Source organism: Nesoenas mayeri, assembly GCF_963082525.1.
Source record: "Nesoenas mayeri genome assembly, chromosome: 1".
NCBI classification, from domain to species: Eukaryota; Metazoa; Chordata; class Aves; order Columbiformes; family Columbidae; genus Nesoenas; species Nesoenas mayeri.
This window is the reverse complement of record NC_137541.1, coordinates 137261709-137281106: the sequence shown is the minus strand read 5'-3', so window position 1 is coordinate 137281106 and position 19398 is coordinate 137261709. Positions and strand designations below refer to the sequence as shown.

The window sequence follows — 19398 nt, the reverse complement described above, 5'->3', positions numbered from 1 at the left end:
CCCGTTCCCCGCGCGGGGGCGGCACCGCCGCCGCGCTCTGGGAGAGCCCAACTGCTGCGGGGGAGCAGGGGAGCTCCTGGCCGCTCCGGTCTCAAGGAGGGCGGCAGCCGCAAGCTCCTCCCGCTTCGCCACCCTTCATTGTCCCGCTCAGCAGCGATATTAGCCGCTGCGGCGCGGCGAGGCGCGGCTCGGCTCCAGGACTGCCTTCCCCCGCAACCGTCTTCCCTCCCACCCCGTCCCACGGGAGCCGTGGTCCCGGCCGGAAGCGGCGGGCGGTGCTTGGCGCTGAGCTCCGGCGGCGGAGGCGCTGGCGGCCGAACAATAGTGGCGTGCGGCGCGGGCGAAGTGGCGCGGCGGGGCGGTGAGCGGGAACGGGGCTGCCGCGGCTCTGGCTGTGGCGGAGCGTCTGCGCCGTCAGTGCGCGGAGAAGCGGGGGATGGAGAGCCCGAGGCGGGAGCCTGTGAGGGGAGTGGGACGGGACGGGGCAGGGCAGGGCAGCCTCCAGCGGAGGGGAAGGGGTGCGCGGGTCGGCTGGGGAGGGCTCGGTCCCTGGCGGCCCCGGACCCGCAGTGCGGTGTGGCCGCTGCCCGCGCCGCAACCCCCGTGCTCTGAAGAAGAAACTTCCCCGGGACGCTCCGTCCCTCCTTTCCCCCCGCCCGGCCTGTCGGGGCGGGCCGGGGGTTTCAGCCGGAGCCGCAGCTGGGGGCGGCGCGTGGCGCTTCCTCAGGCGCGGGGCGGCCGGTGCTTCGCGTGGGGGGCGGTTGAAATAACCGTCCCGTCGCTTGTCGCCCCCTCCCCAGGGCACTATGAACGAGGAGCAGTTCGTGAGCATCGACCTGGACGATGACAACGTCTGCAGCGTCTGCAAGCTGGGCACCGAGAAGGAGACGCTTTCGTTCTGCCACGTTTGTTTCGAGCTGAACATTGAAGGTAACGTTGTGTGGTAACAGCAGCCGTCTGGTACCGTTCATAGACTGCTTAGCTCGGAGCTGAACGCAAATTCAGCTTGTCTGAACGCCTTCGTAAAGGTTTAAGTTGGAAAACGTGTATATTTAGAAAGTTTTCTCCCTGGCAAAACTAATTTGTTAGATTCCTAAAGAGCTTGTTTTCAGTGAAGGTGGGTGCCCTAGCTGCTGTAGTGCCTGCTACTGTAGATGTAAAGATGTGGCCCCCTTTCAAGAGCTTCTGAAACACCCAGGTTTTCATTTCACCTTCTGGTAGTAGAGCTCTGCTGTTAATTCAGGTTGGAAGACATTTATGCTCTGGCTTTACTCAGGGTTTTTGTTCAATACTTAAGAGGTGTCTATGTATGAAACTTACTTGAATAGCAAATTTTAAAGTGGAAAGGGTTTTCTGGAAGCAGATCAGTGTTTCCCTGGACATAATCAGAGGATTATTTATTTTTGCTTTCATAAGCTGATAATGCATGTAATATGATAAAACTGTATTCATTGCCAAATCTTCTTAAAGTTTTCAAATTATAAAGGAGGCATTCTGCCCATCTTTTGGAAGATTAATCTTGTAAGCATCATCTCTGGCTTCCAAAGTGGTATTTTTAGAATTTCATACCTTCTTTTGCTAAAGAATTTGTCCATCTTGTGGCTCTTCTCTATGTGTGGATCAGGTGTTGGGCATGAATGAATGAGCATAAATAAGTTATTTCCCTTTTTAAAGTCAAATAAGGTTGTTTTTTTTTTTTAAGTAGAAATAATGTTGCTTGATCTTGGGACAAAAAAGTAACTTGTTCCAGTTATATAAAGTGGTATTTGCCATTTGTATATGCATGTTACTATGCAGAGTAATCTAAACTGGTACTGGGCAATTGAATATGGAGATCTTAATGCTGTTGTGTGAATAGTCCCATTTCTTGAAGAGTTGCTGAGTCTCTGCAATATATGAGAGTACACTAAAGGTCTTTAGTTCACACCTTAAGAACAGGCTCCCCAGGGAAGTGGTCACAGCGCCAAGCTTGTCAGAGGCAACGTTCTTAGTCATATGAAGTTTTAGGTAGTCCTGTGAGAAGCAGGAGTTGGACTGGATGGTCCTTACGGGTCCCTTCCAACTTGAGATATTCTATGATGCACTCTATGTGCACTGTACCCAGTGATCTAGTTGCTTATTCTGAACCTTAGAAGCATAAAACTGACTGGGACTTAGGGGTCTGTAAGGAAATCTATTCCTTAGTGTTTCTGTTGTACATCTGATTTGAATGCATGTATATGTAATAAAATCTTGTTCTTACCTGACAGAGATCTGAAAAATGTATTCCAAATTGGAATCACTTTTAAATACTAAATCAGTACAGTGTTTTGATTTTTAAAAAAAAACTATGCTTTTATGGTCTTTTGTTGCAACTAAAGGCAGTGTAATTTAATCTGAACAATACTTTCATACTTCAGTAGTAATTTGCATGTTTTATAGTTTTGTTTAGAAGAGACATGCTTGTATATTTGCAACTGTCTAACCTAATACAGCCTATCAGTTTTCTTGAATCATCTTACTGCTTTAAAATGATAGGTTTATGGTTCTCAACATGGAGTAGAGATGTTTTCTTTCTAGGCTTTAAAATGAGAAGAAAGCATATTGCTGTAATGAGAATTAAGTGCTTTGGTTACATTCAGAATATATTTTTTGTTTGCAAGTGTTGAAACAGATAATCCAGGATGCATTAAAAATTGCTGGATAGTTTCTATGCTCAGTTGTTTGAGAAGCTGTAGATTTGTCAAAGTCACTTGTTACGGATTTACTTTTCAAGCTAAAACACATGATTATTTTGTATAGTTTTTATTTTTTTTTTTCTGAAATTCTTAAGTAGACCTGATAATAGTAAAGATTTCATCTGTGGAGCAGACTAGTTTGCATAATCTTCTAAATTTTCAGTTTATTTTGAAAGAAGACCACTCAAGCAGAATACTGATGAAAGCTCATCTGAAATAACAGGCATCATTATATTAATCTTTTGTTTTGCGTAGTAAAATAAAAGCATTAATATCCTTGATCATTATAGCATCAAAATATCATAATTTCTGGTATTCTGTCTTCTGTGTACCACTTTGAAAAGATGTACTCTTACTGGTTTTGTAGGCAGAGGAGGCTTAAAGGCGGCAGAGATTGTGTAAGTGGCTTCAAGGCTGGTGTGAGCCAGCCCATTACCATACCTGTAGTCACGCTCTTCCTCCTTTTGATGCATTTATTGTGTTCCTGTATTTTTCTGTGACAAAGGCTATGATTTATATACATCTAAAATAACAATCTTTTGGCAGCCCTGGGTATGGAATAAAAAGGATAATTCACTAGCTCAGAATGTTATGCTGGATGTTTTCATACTAACCTCCTGCTTATATTTTAATGAAGTTCAGATGCATTAAAACATAGCTACTTGTTACAGAGTCAACTGTAAGTTGTATCAACTCTACAGATGTACTATCACATATAAGTGTCATTCTCACTAATAGTTTGGCTGTTTATTTAACATGTTTAAAAACCCAAGCAGTTAAAACATGTACATATATTTTTAAGTAATTCAGGAAGTGAAGTGGGCTATCCTGAAAAGCTATTCCTGTAACAGCTAGCACAGTGCTTAAGGCTTGCTCATTTTTAGTGTTGATGTGCAAGCAGAACTTCTCCCTCAGTGAAGTGGGAATAGCTGCTGTTCAGGAACAGGCCAGCTATTAGTCACAGCTCAGCATCTTGGAGGATGCTGAAGTACTCCCACTGTTTGCAGCACCCTGTTAACTTTCATGTATGAAATTCTGGAAATAGGCTTCCCAATCTCCTGTTTTAAAAGGGTGTCATATTCTAGTACTTTAAAAAAACTCTTGAGAACAATTGTTTCCCTTCCTGCCAGCATCTGATTGTTTAAAGTGGTCTATGATAAATCCAGGTGCTTGAAACTGATCTAGTCCAAGGCCACCTGAACCCTTACTGAAACAGATTTTCTGAAAGGTGTATTATATAAACTATGCTACAGAAATGTCATTTATTTAGCTGCACTTAATTACATTATAGCTTGGCACTGGTGGATCTTTGTGTCTTCTGACATCTGTGAGTTCAACAGCTGTACAAGTTTGCTTGTGTGTAGATGGTAACATTGTTGATCATCTTGGTTAAGTAAGATGAGTAATTAGAAATCAGCAAATCAGATAACATCACCATCTGAAATGATTCAACAGGCCTCTTCCTGGATCAGTGTCATCATGTGTCTCAGCATTTACCTTCCTGACATTGGGGTGTTTTTTTTGTAAACTTTATTATGTTTGAACAATAGCTTGATAATGATACATAATTGGAAAAAGAAAAAAAATTCTTTTAGTCCTTTATGGAGAAGACCCCTTGTTGAGGGTTTTGATTGCAGGGTGACAATAAAACTGTGGCAGATGTATTGTTAACCTCCTCTCCCCCGCCTTCCCCCTTCCCACGGAGAACAAGAGATTGGGAGGGAAAGAAGGACAGAGAGAAGAGAGTTGGAAAAATTAAAGATGTTTTACTAATGCTACTAATAAGAATAGAGAAAATAATACAAAATATACAAAACCAATCTTGAAAGTCTCAGCAACTGCAGAGCTGGCACCCAAAGTCCTGAATTGGACTCTGCAGCCAACCGGAGCTGGATTCAGTCTGTCACTAGGCCTCAGTTCGCAGGGACGACTAGCAAGGTCCTCTCCTAATGTTTGCCATAAGCAAAAAGGGAAAAGGGATGAGATCCTCTCCCACTTTTATATGAAGTATTCACGTGAATAGAATGTTATACACAGCTGGTCAGTTTCTTGGTCACCTGTTTCTCATTGCCTTTCTCATGAGATGTGAATCTGTGCTTATCAATAAGTTTGCATTCCATTACTATGTTTACCAAAACATGTATCTGGTTCTCCAGGAAAATGCAGCTAATATGAAGGCTTTAGCTGACAGGCAAATTCACTAAAAGAGAAACTTGTTTTTAACAAAACCAGGACACCCCTATACAGAAGGCTTAATCTGTGGTCTGCCTTAAATAACTGCCAAGTTTCTGAATGAGGAAGTTAGTTACTGTGTCATAAAACCATTGGTTTTTATCAGAAATTATGTCTCCAGCATAGTTTTTTTTTAATACTAGATTTTAGTCTTTTAATGAAATAAAATGATAATCTAAATGTGGTTGTGCTTCATACTAAGTTTAGTTAATTCACAGAAATCATGATTTTAAGTGCAGCTTGGAATTCAGCTGTGGTGTCTGTCACAGAATTTAATCAAGAGTGATACATATGGATTATAGGGTCTGTTTCTCTGAAGTTGACTGAAGGAGTATTGGCAAAGTCAGGAGAGAAAGGAAAATGGGCATACAGAAACAGAAAGTCAAGATGCAAATTTAAACTTCCTGCTATTATGTGTGATCAACTTTTCTTCAGGATCAGGGAAATAGTAACTTTTTTGGAGTTTAGTAGTGCTTTAATAGTTTCAGTCTAAACAACAACAAGGAGGGTGTCTTGAAAGGGCAGTATTTTTGTCCCTGGTGCTCTGACTCTTTCTGCACACTTGGTTTGGGGATTCATGCTCGGGGAAGCTGAGTAAAGCTACACAGAAATACTTCATTGCAAGGTTGGTTTTCTGTTTGAAGGATCATTATCAGATGATTTAGCACATCAGAATGCTAATGTGATTATCAGACTTCAAACTATGCAAAATACTTAAAATGTTAGTGTTCTATATGTGAGAAACGAAGCTGATTCTGTACAGTGGTTTTAAAGCTCTAGAGGGGATTTAGAATATCCCGGTGGTGTGGGCTTGCTGGAGTTTGTTGGCTTTTGTTTGCCTTGTGCAGACAAAGTGAACATCAGAGATTGGTTTGTGTTTTGTTTCTCTGAGTAGGTGTCACAATAGTAATCTGTGGATTGAAACAGGAAACATTTTAAATTCCTACGTAACTAGATGGCGTAAGTCAGGAAATCATGTGTTGTCTGTTAGTTTGAGGACATTTTTTTTCTTCTTTTTAATTTCAATAAAATATGGGAAGACAAATGTCTTCTGCTTTTTAATTTCATTATAATATGGGAAAATGATTAACTGAATTCTCGTAGCCAATATATAATCCTAACAACAGATCTGGAGTTACAGCTGGGAAAAGGATTTGAACACACAAAAATATATGTGTGTATGTATAAAAGCTGTCTGTATGTGTTTATATCAATGAAACAAACCCCTCTGCCTGAGTATGGTGTCCCTACAAGCTGCTTTGAAACCCCAGTTGTAGGGTTTCCACATGTGATTGTGGTGCTGTGTGGAGACAACTGACTGCTCTAATTCTCCTACTGGGGGCTGTGACCCTCTGGCCCCTGTTTCACAGAGCAGGCAGGGGCGGCTGGAGTGCCAGGCAGTCCTGCAGCCTGAAGTTGTTTAGATATCCTCACACGGGAATGCATTGTGCAATGCAGATGTGTCCTTCATTAATGCACGCTTTGTGATTCTCTGGGCAATGCATGCGGAAATCCCAGCCTCCAGAACTTAATTCTTGAATGTTTTTGTTCCAACATTGAACTTGTCTCTGAACATGTCGAAGTTTGCAACAACTACAGTTAAGCTTTACATTATTTGTTATAGGTAATTGATCTATCTTAACCTGGTTTTGTGCTGGTGTGTCTTAATGCAGAATTATTTAAAATGCTCTGATTTTTCTGAAATTCAAGGGTTCATAACTGAGACAAAACTGTAATAGAAAGGGAAAATCTGATTGTTTGAGCTCATTTTTATTCACTCTCTTGCTTATCTGGTGCTGCTAACTACGATAACATCTTGGAGAATGCTAGCTGACAGGCAAACTGGCTTGCTTCCAGTTCTGTTTAGAGTTGAATAACAGCTGAATAGCAAATGACAGTCTGCATCCCAGGTCCTGTAATACAGAAGAAGAGAGAGTGTAAATACTGGGCATCTATTCCCCAGATTTATGTTAAGATAGTTACATTTCCATGATCATTTGAAGTCCTGATAGACTCATAACATTTGGGGAAATTTCAGGTTGGTGCATCCCAGTCTCCAGGTTGAGATGAAGATGCTATAAACAAACGTCTTACTGCATAGCTTTTTTTTCCTGTTGAAGTCTATAAAATCTTGTGTAATATCCTCATTCTGTATTCTTTGTGTTTATCTGAAAGGTTTAGTTGTTATAAGCTGTAAGCACTCGAATTTCACCCTTTTCCTTCTGACACCCTAAAGAAGAATATCTCACTGAAATAAAACGGGTTGTAGGGTGTAGCTGAAGGGATTGTAGCTACTGTTTTAATTTCATTCTGTTCCAAAATATTACACATCCTTATTTTTTTCCAATGTTAATGAAATAATAGCTAAGAAGAGACATTATTCTGGCAACAAAAGCTAAAAAATTTCATCCTTGTCCTTTAGGCTAGACTTGTTTCAAGGTAGCATTTGCAGTCCAGGAGTATGACTCATTTCTGCAAACTTGAATGGACTTGTGGAACTGGCTACAGCTTCCAGTAAACCTCTTAACTACGAATGCAAGTCCAAACATAGTTGGAGATGCTATTCTTAATCTTCTAAGTGCCGTATAAGTACTGTCGGGTAATAGTAGGGCTGTGTGGCTAGTTCTAAAGGTACATTTTTGAATTCTCTGTGTGTAAATTTTGGAAATTTGTACAGACAAGTAAATTCAGCAGTTACATTACTTACCTGGCATCATCTGGAATGCAGAAATACTGTCTCATGACTTCCACTCTCTTCTAGGTCAGTTTAATTGATATTTCTTACAAAGTGTGAGGCACATTTAACATAGTAGTTCCTGTAGTAGAGTTTTCATCAGAATGTTTTGTGTTGTCTTATACAGTAGTAAACTCTCTTCTTAGCTAGTGAAGTAGTTTATAGTAATTTTGTAAATTTTTTTTTTGTATTTGCTAAAATACAAATGAACTAATAGAAATGCAGTGGGAGGTGATTTGTGTGCACACTTGATATATGGAATGCACTGCCTTTATTCTATGAAAGTGAGGACAGAACTGTAATGTATGAGCAAGATTTCTAGTCTTTACAAAAGTTTTTACTAGTCTTTACAAGCTGTCTGGTTTTGGAAGTTGAATGATGCTGGCATTTTCCTTTTACCCAATCTAATAAATCATAAAATTTAACTCTCAAATGAAATTGCATGCATACACTTAAAAGTAGCAGTTGGGTTTAAGTCTTGTCAGGCAGATGTATTGGAAATGTAAGTCTCTAATGATCCCATTTTTCAGTGTTAGCAGAATTGCACAACTGAAGAATATCAGTTCTCTCCACCCCTTGTCATTTAGATGTGTGAATGACTTCCAGGTCTAGGTCATCATGGGCTGGTTTTATTTAATGTATTTTAAACAGGTCTTGGGATCTGCTTTTCCATTATAACAGTGCCTCTCTTTCAGCACTCCTAGCGAGCAGACTAATAAGCAGAGGTGGCTTAAAATAGGTTAACATGAACATTTGATGTCTTGTGAACCACTTCCCTGTCTGCTGCAGGTCATGGCCCTCTACTCTGGGTAAACCAAGCTTGAGCTGGTCTGATCTTGGTGTTCCTAGTGGAGACTGGCAGATGTTCAGGAGCTGTTTCATGAGCTGGCTAAACATCCCTGTTTCCAGATTGGTACTGGATGCCTGCAAGAAGGGCAGCTGAGGGGAGCAGCACCTGCAATGTGACCTGAAAGCCAGGGCTCTTAAAGTAGGCAGCCAGGCCTGGTGCTTTTCACAGGGTGTCTTGCTTACTTACAGGTTTATAGGAAAAAGCACAGGTGCCTATCACAAACCTTTCTAGAGCTGACCATTTAGAATGAGGTGAATTGTGCTTGAGAAGCGCTTCTTCACTGGCTTTGAAGGCAGTCTCCACAGCTAGCTAAAACTAGAGGTGGACCTTTCCTAAGTGTTCTGACTTAAACAGATAATTTCACCTGTGTTGCCAATACTATACAAACTTATATTATGAAGTGCATTCACTCTCCTTTGACTCTCCTAATAACCACATGTACTTTACACATTTATGGAAGCTATATTCGATGATTCTGTATGTGTGGTGGATGCTTGCATTGTATTGAGAAGGCAGCTTTTCCTTTCTCTATGGTCAGTTATAAATCTTACCCATAAGTATTTCTGAATTCTTTAAAGGGATTTTAATATGATTTTAGCTAACAAATGTCATAGTACAAACATAATTGACTATTCATGTGTCCAGAAGTATTCCTGCTAATTTTAGTTCACTCCATCTTAAATTCTGAGTGGTTTTTTTTTTTTCCTCTTCAGCTGCTCAAGCTGCAGTTATTCACCATTGCAAAACCAATTTGTTTCCAGCATTGCATTATAAATTGCTAAGAAGAGAATGCAGGCTTTCTTTAACATTATTGTCAACTGATGGAGCTGAAAGACCAAATGAGAAATTTGTTTTGTTTAAAAAAAAAACCAAACAACCCAAAGCCTAACAAATTGGAAAAAAAAAAAACCACACAACAATACTGTGCAAGATGAGCAGGCAGGCTAATGATCACTGATTTGGGTTTTTTTTAATGAAAAACATTTGTTTGGGAAGGGATGTCAAATAGTCTTGGTATTCAAAAGCATTCCGTTTGAATTGAACTTGTTCATTATTGTTATAATCGCCAAATAAGACAACTATTTTGGCCAGCTTTATGTATAAAAGTGAGCAAACATTTCAACTTAATTCTGTGTCTTTATTATGAAGAAGAGTTATACATAGTTCTCAAAGAATCAGTTGCAAAGGCAGAAATAAGCCTTTGTGAGCTTCTTCCCTGAAAATAATAATAAAAAAACCCTTTCAATATGATGGAAACTGATCTACTTTCAAGTACCAATGCTTTAAAATGGGGTAGAATTTATTGAGGTGTGATTTCACACCTACTTATATGGTAAGTATTCTCCCTGCTCTCTGCTACTTTGCACTTGTGAATAACTAGAAGTTACAAAAATATGTACATCTTCATAAATTGCCTGATTGGTAGTCATTCATTTACAAAGTTATTTTGCAGGAGTAGGTTAGGACTCATTATATTGAGAACTGTACCAGTATAAAGTAAGAGTTGCTGCCTTGTATAACTTACAAATTGTTTGTTGGTTTTTGGGTTTTTTTTGCCTAAACACTAGGCTTTTAAGTAAGCAGTCCTGTTCTTAGAAGTGCTAAACATACAAAGATACTGCTGAATAAAGTGATATTTCATATTTTGTTTAAGACATCTGAGTTACCAGAATCAGAAGCAAGTAATGGGTGGTAAACACATTCTTTTATGATTTGTCTTGAGGTATGGCATCATCCTGTGAACGCTGTTTACTTGAGGAGTGATCTCTGGCATGACCTTGTTTCCTAGTAGCATCTGCTGTCTTTAGTTAGATATGGTCTTCTAGGTATTATATAATTTTGGTGGAATTTTTTTTTGCCACAGATGAAACTTTCATGCTCTGGATGGGTGTAGGGTTTTTGCTGCTTTTTAAGTTTCTTTTTCCTTCTGTGAAACAATAAATATGAAAGGTAGGACATCCTTGAACATAGTCTGCAATCCTGTTCTTGGAAAGTAAGACAAGGGACAAACGTACATATACCTAAAATGTGGAAAAACAAATGTTGATGGTTGTATGATTGCTGACTTGAAGAACCAGCAAAAAAAAGAAGTTTGAGACAGATATTAGCAAACAGGAACATTGAGACAGAACTGAAACCCAGTGAAAATCCTCAGGTCTGACAATAGCTGTTTATCAGAGTAACAGTATTACTTCTTGTAATGTACGTAACTCTTACCTTGCTTTATTTGTCCCTTTCTGTGTGGTATTGAATGAAGTAATGTATCTTCTAAAACTGAATCATCTTTATATATCATGTGTTTGATCCATGCCAGTTTACCAGCTGGTAGATTTTTCTGCCATTGTGACGAAGGAAAAGATATGAAGTAATCTGAGTGGAGTATTAAGTCTTAGGAAAAAGAAACAGGCATCTTCTCTGTCTCAAAGCTGATGGTGTTGGCTACGACAGAAGGACTTGTGTCAAAGAAATGTACTTGCTGTCATACCGGTACGTCATTGCTGGTTTGTGTAGGCACAGCAGCTGCTGTGAATGCTCAGCCCTTGGGTGCAAGTCTGGAAGGTCAGTGGCTGATGCTATTTGCCTTCTCTGTATAGGAAAGGACTAATTGTCACCTTAGGACAAAAGAAGGATTGAGGGTTGTTGTGTTTGGGTTTTTTTGCATGTGTTTGTTGCAGTAGAAATCCAAACCAGTTATTTGAAAGCTGAAGCAAGTCTGTTACCAATTCTATACAAAATGGCTTTGGTTTTGTACGTTTTCTTTTCCTTGATGTATTGAAGAGTGGGGTTTTTTTGTTTGGTTTTTTTTGTTGTTTTGTTTTGTGTTTTTTTTCAGTGGAATAGGAGATGGGGAAAGATGTAAGTTCTGGTCTGGAACAGGGGCAGTTTATTCTTGAATACTGGAAGTGCTTTGTAATAACTTGCTCTGTGTTCAGAAATAGTGACATTATGGCTAATATGTGGCATAGAAATAACAAAACTAACACTTCTGAAGTAACATTTTTTCTTCTTCTGTAGTAGTTGCTAATTTCAGGTACATCCAATATTACTGAGCTTGATAATATAGATTTCTTTTAGCAGCATGCCTCTGGAGTGGGAAAGGTAACAATGTTAAGACTTTTTTAAAGAGTTCTGAAATTTTACCACAAGAATTTAAGAGGGTAAGTCAGATGTAACTGAGAATTGTTGTAACATGTAGCTTTCTGTTAATTGCTTGTTAAAGTCTATTATCTGATTTCTGTTGCCTTTCATGGTTTTTCTTTTAATTGAAGCACTTCTGTGCTAAAAGGTAAAATAGCTGCAGCTTTGTCCTTGTCGCCTAGTTTTGAAGATCAAATTGCATTATCATACGTTGATTTAAATATTCTAGCTCTAGTAATCATTGAGCACTTTCAGCCAGTCATTCACAGATACATTATTTGTTATATGCAGTGAGGAACTTGTTTGACAGAGTTGTTTTTTGTTATATTGGAAACCCCACAAAAAGTATAGAGATAGTTGAGATAACTGTCAGTTTATCTGTTCAATATTCTGGACTTGGATATTGAATCTACTGCGTAGGTGAATCTGAAGAAAAATAAGTATCCACTGAAGTTGTAGAAAATAATTTTGTACTGGAGTACTATTAACTTTCTGAAATAGTCATTTCTCATACCATCTGTGTTCACTCACCAACTGTAGATCCTCACAGATTGTGTTCCTTTTTAACATGTCAATCACTATCAATTACTTTGAAGTTTGAGTAAGTTACCTGCTGTAGCTGTTTGAATAGTCTTTGAAGGAGGACAAGCAAAGAGGATAATAAGTATCCGTCTTGCATGAAATGAATTTCAGGACAGTTTAATATTGACATGTGTCGACAGTATTGGAACTTGCTTCTCTAGCTGGGCTGCAGGCTTGTACCAATGCAAAACCAATTCAGACTTCAGTCTTAGTTTATTATATTTGATCACTTGGATGACACAAGCCTGCACACTGCAGTATTTGTTGAGCAGATGGCTCATAACATTATCTATAGAAGATGGGAGTATGAGTGACTGCTCTCAAAATGCTCTTCACTATTTTTCTATAGAATTTTCTGATATATAGCTAGGATTATTTTACTTCTGCATTTTATACACTTATGTATAGGTGTGGTTCAATAAGGACAGAGTTAGCAGTTAGTTTCATCTGTGATATCATCTGAAAGGCAAATGCAGGTAATCTGTAAATCCTGCACTAGAGATTACTGTGTGTAAAACACTTTGTATGCTAAGAACTCAAGAATGAGTGGCATTTCAAAAAATTTCAGTGTTTCACATATACTGTTTTATTTCAGTGATTAGACTGTTGATAGGAAAGCATCAGTTCAGTTTTCCTGGTTGCTTTTGAGTAAACATTTTGAAAAATCAGTTGAGTATACAGTAAGTTAACTATTTTCTGTTGTGTCTTTACAGGAGTACCAAAGTCAGATCTTCTACATACAAGATCTTTAAGGGGGCACAGAGACTGCTTCGAAAAATTCCACTTAATAGCAAATCAAGACTGTCCACGATCAAAGCTCTCTAAAAGTCCGTATGCTGAAGTAAAAAATATCTTGAGCAAAAAAATTAACTGGATCATACAGTATGCACAAAACAAGGATTTAGACTCTGATTCTGAAAGCTCAAAACCATCCCAGCACCAGCTTTTTAACTTCAGACATCAGACTGATAGAAAATTACTCCCACAGTTTGATTCCCCAGTACCCAGATACTCTGCAAAATGGATAGATGGGAGTTCTGGAGGCATCTCTACCTGCTCACAAACTCTTTTGGAACAGAGTGAATCCAGTGATTTTGGACTTGATGTGCTAAAAGAAACTGGTGCTACCTTCTGTTGCAGCAGTGTTTTGTGGTCTAATCGCAACCAAGCCCAGAAAGCTGAAAAAGCTGAAGATGATTCACTTACCAGTGTTCGTAGAAGGCATCCTCAATATAGCAGGGAAGAATGTGAGTATATATCTATTTACATACCACCTAGCAAGCAAGGGCATTCTCTGAAATACCTCTTGACTGCTTAGTGTCCCCACAGGGCATTAATTCACAGCCTGAAATGCAGCTTTTAACAGTTTGGAATTACTAGAAAACCTGTGAAGAAAAAGGCTACGTGGCTAAGCAAATAGTGTTGGTTGGTGTGAGGGTTTTGTTTGGGTGTGTTTTTTTTTTTTTTAAATTTTCCTGTTAGTTACACCCCAGTGTAATACAGGACATGCCTAATTTACACAAAAAGGTTACTGTCATGGTTGATTGCAATCGCTTTAATATGTGAGCCCTGACAGTTGCACAGTCCTGCCTGTGGAGATCACTAAGTTCCTGAAAACAGCCGTCTCACTGAACTTGTGCAGAGAGCTGCCCTAAGCAATAGGGAAATTACAGGTAAGGTAGCAGAGCAAACTTGTGGAACTACGTTAAAAAAAATAAACATACATTCTTAATAGTAGCAGTTGTTCCTTGTGCATTTTACTAGAGTTTTTTTTCTTTTATTGAGTATAAGAAAATGGGAAAACCTGTATGCCACCATGTCCCCTTAAAGTCTGTAGCAGTAAACCAGAGCAATTCTTTTGAATGACTGTGGTGATACTGAAAGCAGTGGAAAGTAAGTTTTCCCATTATTTAAGAAGCAAGTCACTAGAAGAAGGCTTAAGAAAAATCTAGGCTGTTGCAATGTCTCTTGGCATCAACCTACATGAAATGGGTTAGCAATAAGTTTCTAGAGATCTCTGCAGTTACCATTCTGCTTTTAGAGCAGTGCATAGTCCTAAACTGGAATTGTAGATAAGGAAAAGAATTGGAGAGGATTTCTGAATTTCAAAAGACCTGAGAAAGAAGACAAAAATTGTAAAATATTCAGTGGAAAATTAGATAACGAAAAGAAGGTAGTAATGGAATTCTGAATATTGGGAGAGTAAGGGGAAGAGGTGTTATAAAAAGTTGGAATCAGTTAATCTAGGCTCCCCTTTTTTTTTTTTTAATAAACTAACAAACCTGTCCTTGCAAATTTCAATAATTTCACATTCTTTATAAAAGGATTTTATTTAATTGCTGTATGATGCTTCGTATTGCATTTGTAGTGAATTAGTAGTCTTAAAGCTATAAATCAAAACAGATACGCTGTACTATTTGACCACCTGTGCTCTGGAGTAGTAAATTGGGATTACATAGATCAAGACAGCAGTTAACAGAGGAATTATGAAAGCTTGACCTGGTTTATGAGGTTATCTAACTGAAGTTAGTGACTTGGAATTTCTCTCTCTGATACCTGATTTTGGGACAGGGAGGCTATAAAGCCATTCTGAACATGATAACAGATATTTTTTTTCCTCTTTTATGACTGCATAATGCACTTTTGAGGCATTTTTGCTTTGCATTATAAGGATTTAATCTTTCTGCTGTATTTAGCTTTAAAATACATTTGTTTGGAGACTATGATTATATAAACTTCGTATTTTAGAGAAAAACTTACTTTCTCTGACAGAATTATTATTGATAACTTCTCACTGCAGTACTTTCACTCTAATGACGTAGTAGTCTACTAAAAAAACCCCTGTTGTTAATGTAACTGTAAATTGCTTGGCCAGTACTGCTTAAGAATTGACCTCAGCCATGGATAGAACAATCTTTTGTCATTTAAATTCAGTGTTCTGTTTCTTCTCTCTTTCCCTTCTGTGTAAGAATTATGTGGCATGAAACAGTCCTGTCCTGATACACACACTCACACACACAAAAAGTATGAGCATGGCTATCTGCTACAGTTGATGAAATGTTGATGAAAATAATGAAGAAATGGGAAGTAACATTCTACCACTGAGTATAAAAGGTGAAAAAAAAAATCCTGACATTTTTGTAAAGTGATCAATTGCTACATTAAATCAAATCAGGGCTTTCATGGACCTTAAAAATTGTTAACTTAGAAGTTGGTAAGGTGTGAGAAAGTAATTGTCAGGTGGGGTGGAGCACCAGTGTACCTGGCTGTTAGAAGAGGAAGGTGAATCTGTTTCACTCTTAAGTGGCATCATGTCTTAAGCAGCAACTAGGCAATCTTAGCTATTGCCAACTTCTTTGGTTTGGCAATACTGACAGAAAGCTAATATCCCACAAGTGCGAGATGTGAGAAAAATTGAAAGAGAAGGCTTAGGATAATAAAATAGTCCTTACGCTTTCAGTTTACAATATATAAACCTCTTGCACTGAGAAGTCTGAACAAAAGCTGCATGGTTGCAACACAGGTTTTTCTCAAGTATGCAGTGAGAGCTTTGCTAAGCTGCAGCATTGTTTAAAAACAATATTTAAAAATTACGAGGTCTTTAAAGCTTGTGTCAGTGCCCTGTATCTTCCTGTGGTGATCAGGTTTGTTTTTCACCATGCTGCTGGGAGCATCTCCACAGCAGCCACAGCACCAACCTGCACTCACCGCTGCTGGGTTGAGGGATATTTTGGAACGTGGCCAGTGTTTCCCTATTTGCTGCTGCTGATCAAGGGCTGCATACGATACTTTCACAACTCTCTCTTCTGAGGTTTAATTATCTATTTTCTATAAGGATGATCAACCTGAGGTACAGAAGGGCTTTTAAATATAGTCTTTTAGTTCTGACTAGGAACATAGCACAAAAAAGTGAAAAGTAAGCATATTTTTACATGCTTGTTTTTGTATCAAACTAAGATTTTTTTTATCATTTGTCGCTCAGGTACTTGGTGGAAACTGTATACATTATTCTTACAGAAAGCACAAAACTTCATAGCCACAACAGGTAGCCGCACACTGAATATTCTGTCCAGAAGCTGTTTTCTCTAGGCTTGCAAATGTAGCAGGACTTACCTCAGAATTGTCCACTTGCCCACAATTAAACGGCCATACTTGCAGGGACTACCCTGTGGAAACCATATTGTGCAGTCAGAGGAAGGTGAAGTATTAAAAGGTCTCAAGCAGTTTACAAGCAATTCTGATTTTGGACATTTTTGTTTTGAGGGCTTGAATTTCCAGACTTTTGACATTGAGGAGGGAGTTTTCCTATGAGGTAAATCCTTGTTTGTCAACATAAAAGAGAGAATTTTCAAACTTTGCACAAATGACTGATAAATAATGTTTCTGCATATGTGTTGGTTGTTAGGATGCAAATAACAATTTGAGAAACTAGGAGTCTGCTTAGGGATGCTTATGTGACTTTGGTATTAGTAATAACAAATTTATTGTTACAGTGACTATGATGACTCCTGGAGAGTTAAAGCAACTTAATGAAAAACTGCTCAAGGAAATCCAGGGTGAGAATTTTTCAGTACTCTTTGTTTTGTTTTCCTGTTGCTTTCTAATAAAGAAAATTAAAAAACATAACAAAAAAAACCAAAAGCCAACAACAAAAACAAACAAACAAAAAAAGTGACGGCTTTACAGTTTTCAGTTTTAGCTGAAATCTCTGTATATTATGTTTCCATGTTAAACAAGAAACTTCGAGGTGCTTTTATTATGTAACCTTCTTGGGTAAAGCAAACTCGCACGTGAATACAGTATTTTCTTGAAGTTTTTTGACTGAAATCAATTTCATTTTGAGTTATAAACTGATCCACCTTGGCTCAGGTCACCTAAATCTCTAAACTGATTGGTGTGTTCAGTTTACAGTGCATACACCAAGCTGTGCTGGAGCCAGGGAAAAAGGGATGTTTTTGTGCATGAGCCCGCTTACATGTCTGTGCCTGTGTCATATAATGTCCAGCACTGCTGCTTAACTCTCGGAAAATCACAGTATCACAGTATGTTTGGGATTGGAAGGGACCTCAAAAGATCATCTAGTCCAATCCCCCTGCTGGAGCAGGAACGCCTAGGTGAGGTTGCACAGGAACATGTCCAGGTGGGTCTTGAATGTCTCCAGAGAAGGAGACTCCACAACCTCCCTGGGCAGCCTGTTCCAGTGCTCTGTCACCCTTACTGAGAAGAAGTTTTTTCTCAAATTTAAGTGGAACCTCTTGTGTTCCAGCTTGATCCCATTGCCCCTTGTCCTATCATTGTTTGCCAACGAGAAGAGCCTGGCTCCATCGTCATGGCACTCACCCTTTATATATTTATAAACATTAATAAGGTTGCCTCTCAGTCTCCTCTTTTCCAAACTAAAGAGACCCAGCTCCCTCAGCCTTTCCTCATTAGGGAGGTGCTCCACTCCCTTAATCATCTTGGTTGCCCTACGCTGGACCCTCTCCAGCAGTTCCCTGTCCTTCTTGAACTGAGGGGCCCAGAACTGGACACAATATTCCAGATGGGGTCTCACCAGGGCAGAGTAGAGGGGAAGGAGGACCTCTCTTGATCTACTAACCACCCCCCTTCTAATACATCCCAGGATGCCATTGGCCTTCCTGGCCACAAGGGCACAGTGCTGGCTCATGGTCATCCTGTTGTCCACCAGGATCCCCAGGTCCCTTTCTCCTACACTGCTCTCTAATATGTAATTTCCCAACTGATACTGGAACCTGGGGTTGTTCCTGCCCAGATGCAGGACTCTACACTTTTCCTTGTTAAATTTCATTAGGTTATTCCCCGCCCAACTCTCCAGCCTGTCTAGGTCTCGCTGGATGGCAGCACAGCCTTCTGGCGTGTCAGCCACTCCTCCCAGCTTAGTGTCATCAGCAAACTTGCTGATAGTACACTCTATTACCTCGTCTAAGTCGTTAATGAATATATTGAATAATATTGGCCCCAGTACGGACCCCTGAGGTACTCCACTAGATACTGGTCTCCAACTAGACTCCGCACCATTGACTACTACTCTCTGGCTTCTCTCCTTAAGCCAGTTTGTAACCCACCTCACTACTCTATTGTCTAGACCACACCTCCGCAACTTAGCAACTAGGATGCTGTGGGAGACTGTGTCAAAGGCTTTTACAGGGACCAAGGGCATTAATCTAATAACATTCTTGCAGATGTTTTTGAAGAGCTGACGCAGCAAGTCCAAGAAAAGGACTCTTTGGCCTCAGAGCTCAATGTCCGTCACATTGCTATAGAGCAGCTGCTGAAGAACTGCTCCAAACTGCCATGTCTGCAGATGGGACGAGCAGGGATGAAACCAAATGTCTCCGTATAAAGGGGATGAGGAGCTTCTACCCTGCTAGAGAGCTAACTTTGCCTAACAGCATTGGTAACCATTAAGTACAGCTACACAGATATTTAGAAGCTTTTGAGGGAACTTGGGCAGCTTTCTCTTTGCATTCATAATCCATGAGAAGTCTTATTCCACTTTGGTTTTAAGAAAAGAGGCAAATATTTTAGGTATTAAAATCTACTGTAATAAGGTTTATTCACTTAGGGATTATATTTTTTTTTCCCGTAACTACGCATGAGCCTTGAAATGAATTTTGGTTTGTTGGTGATAATGAAATTGTTTCTAACAAAGAATGACCTGAAGTCTGTAACCCTGCCTCTTTCATATAGAGGAAGAATAATAATTTGAGTTTTGATCAGGTCTGATCATGTTACATCCAAGAGAGCTTTAAGGGGAGAACAGTATTAATGAAACTCATGTTTTCTTATTTATTATGAGCAATATTTTATTATTGAAATTTTATACTAAATAAATATCACTATTTTAGGTACTTTTCCAGATCGCTTTATAAAATGTCTGAATTACTGTGTAATGTACATGCCTTTGTGTATGATTGTTTATCCTTTTTCAGGTCTGTATCTTTCATGATACATTTAAAAAACAAAAAAATCTTGTTTCCCAAAGAGATGAATTTCACATGCTAAAGAAAAAAATGTTGTGGTGCATCACTTATTTTTATCAGCTTTATAACAGAGGAATTTGGTTTATGAGAGATGTTTAAAAAAACAACGGGGGAAAAAAAGCACAGCACGTCCTTTAAACT

General features: G+C 39.2%; 1 protein-coding gene across 1 annotated transcript; it reads left to right on the top strand.

Moving 5' to 3' along the window:
• Window positions 1-313: 313 nt before the first annotated feature.
• On the top strand, window positions 314-18617 carry LOC308049764 (protein EURL; the record flags this gene model as incomplete). Its single annotated transcript, XM_080359609.1, has 5 exons — window positions 314-361; window positions 801-930; window positions 12967-13500; window positions 16747-16809; window positions 18457-18617. The coding sequence occupies exons 2-5, from the start codon at window positions 807-809 to the stop codon at window positions 18615-18617; spliced, it is 882 nt and encodes a 293-aa protein (XP_080215735.1). The 5' UTR covers window positions 314-361; window positions 801-806.
• Between the last annotated feature and the right edge of the window lie 781 nt (window positions 18618-19398).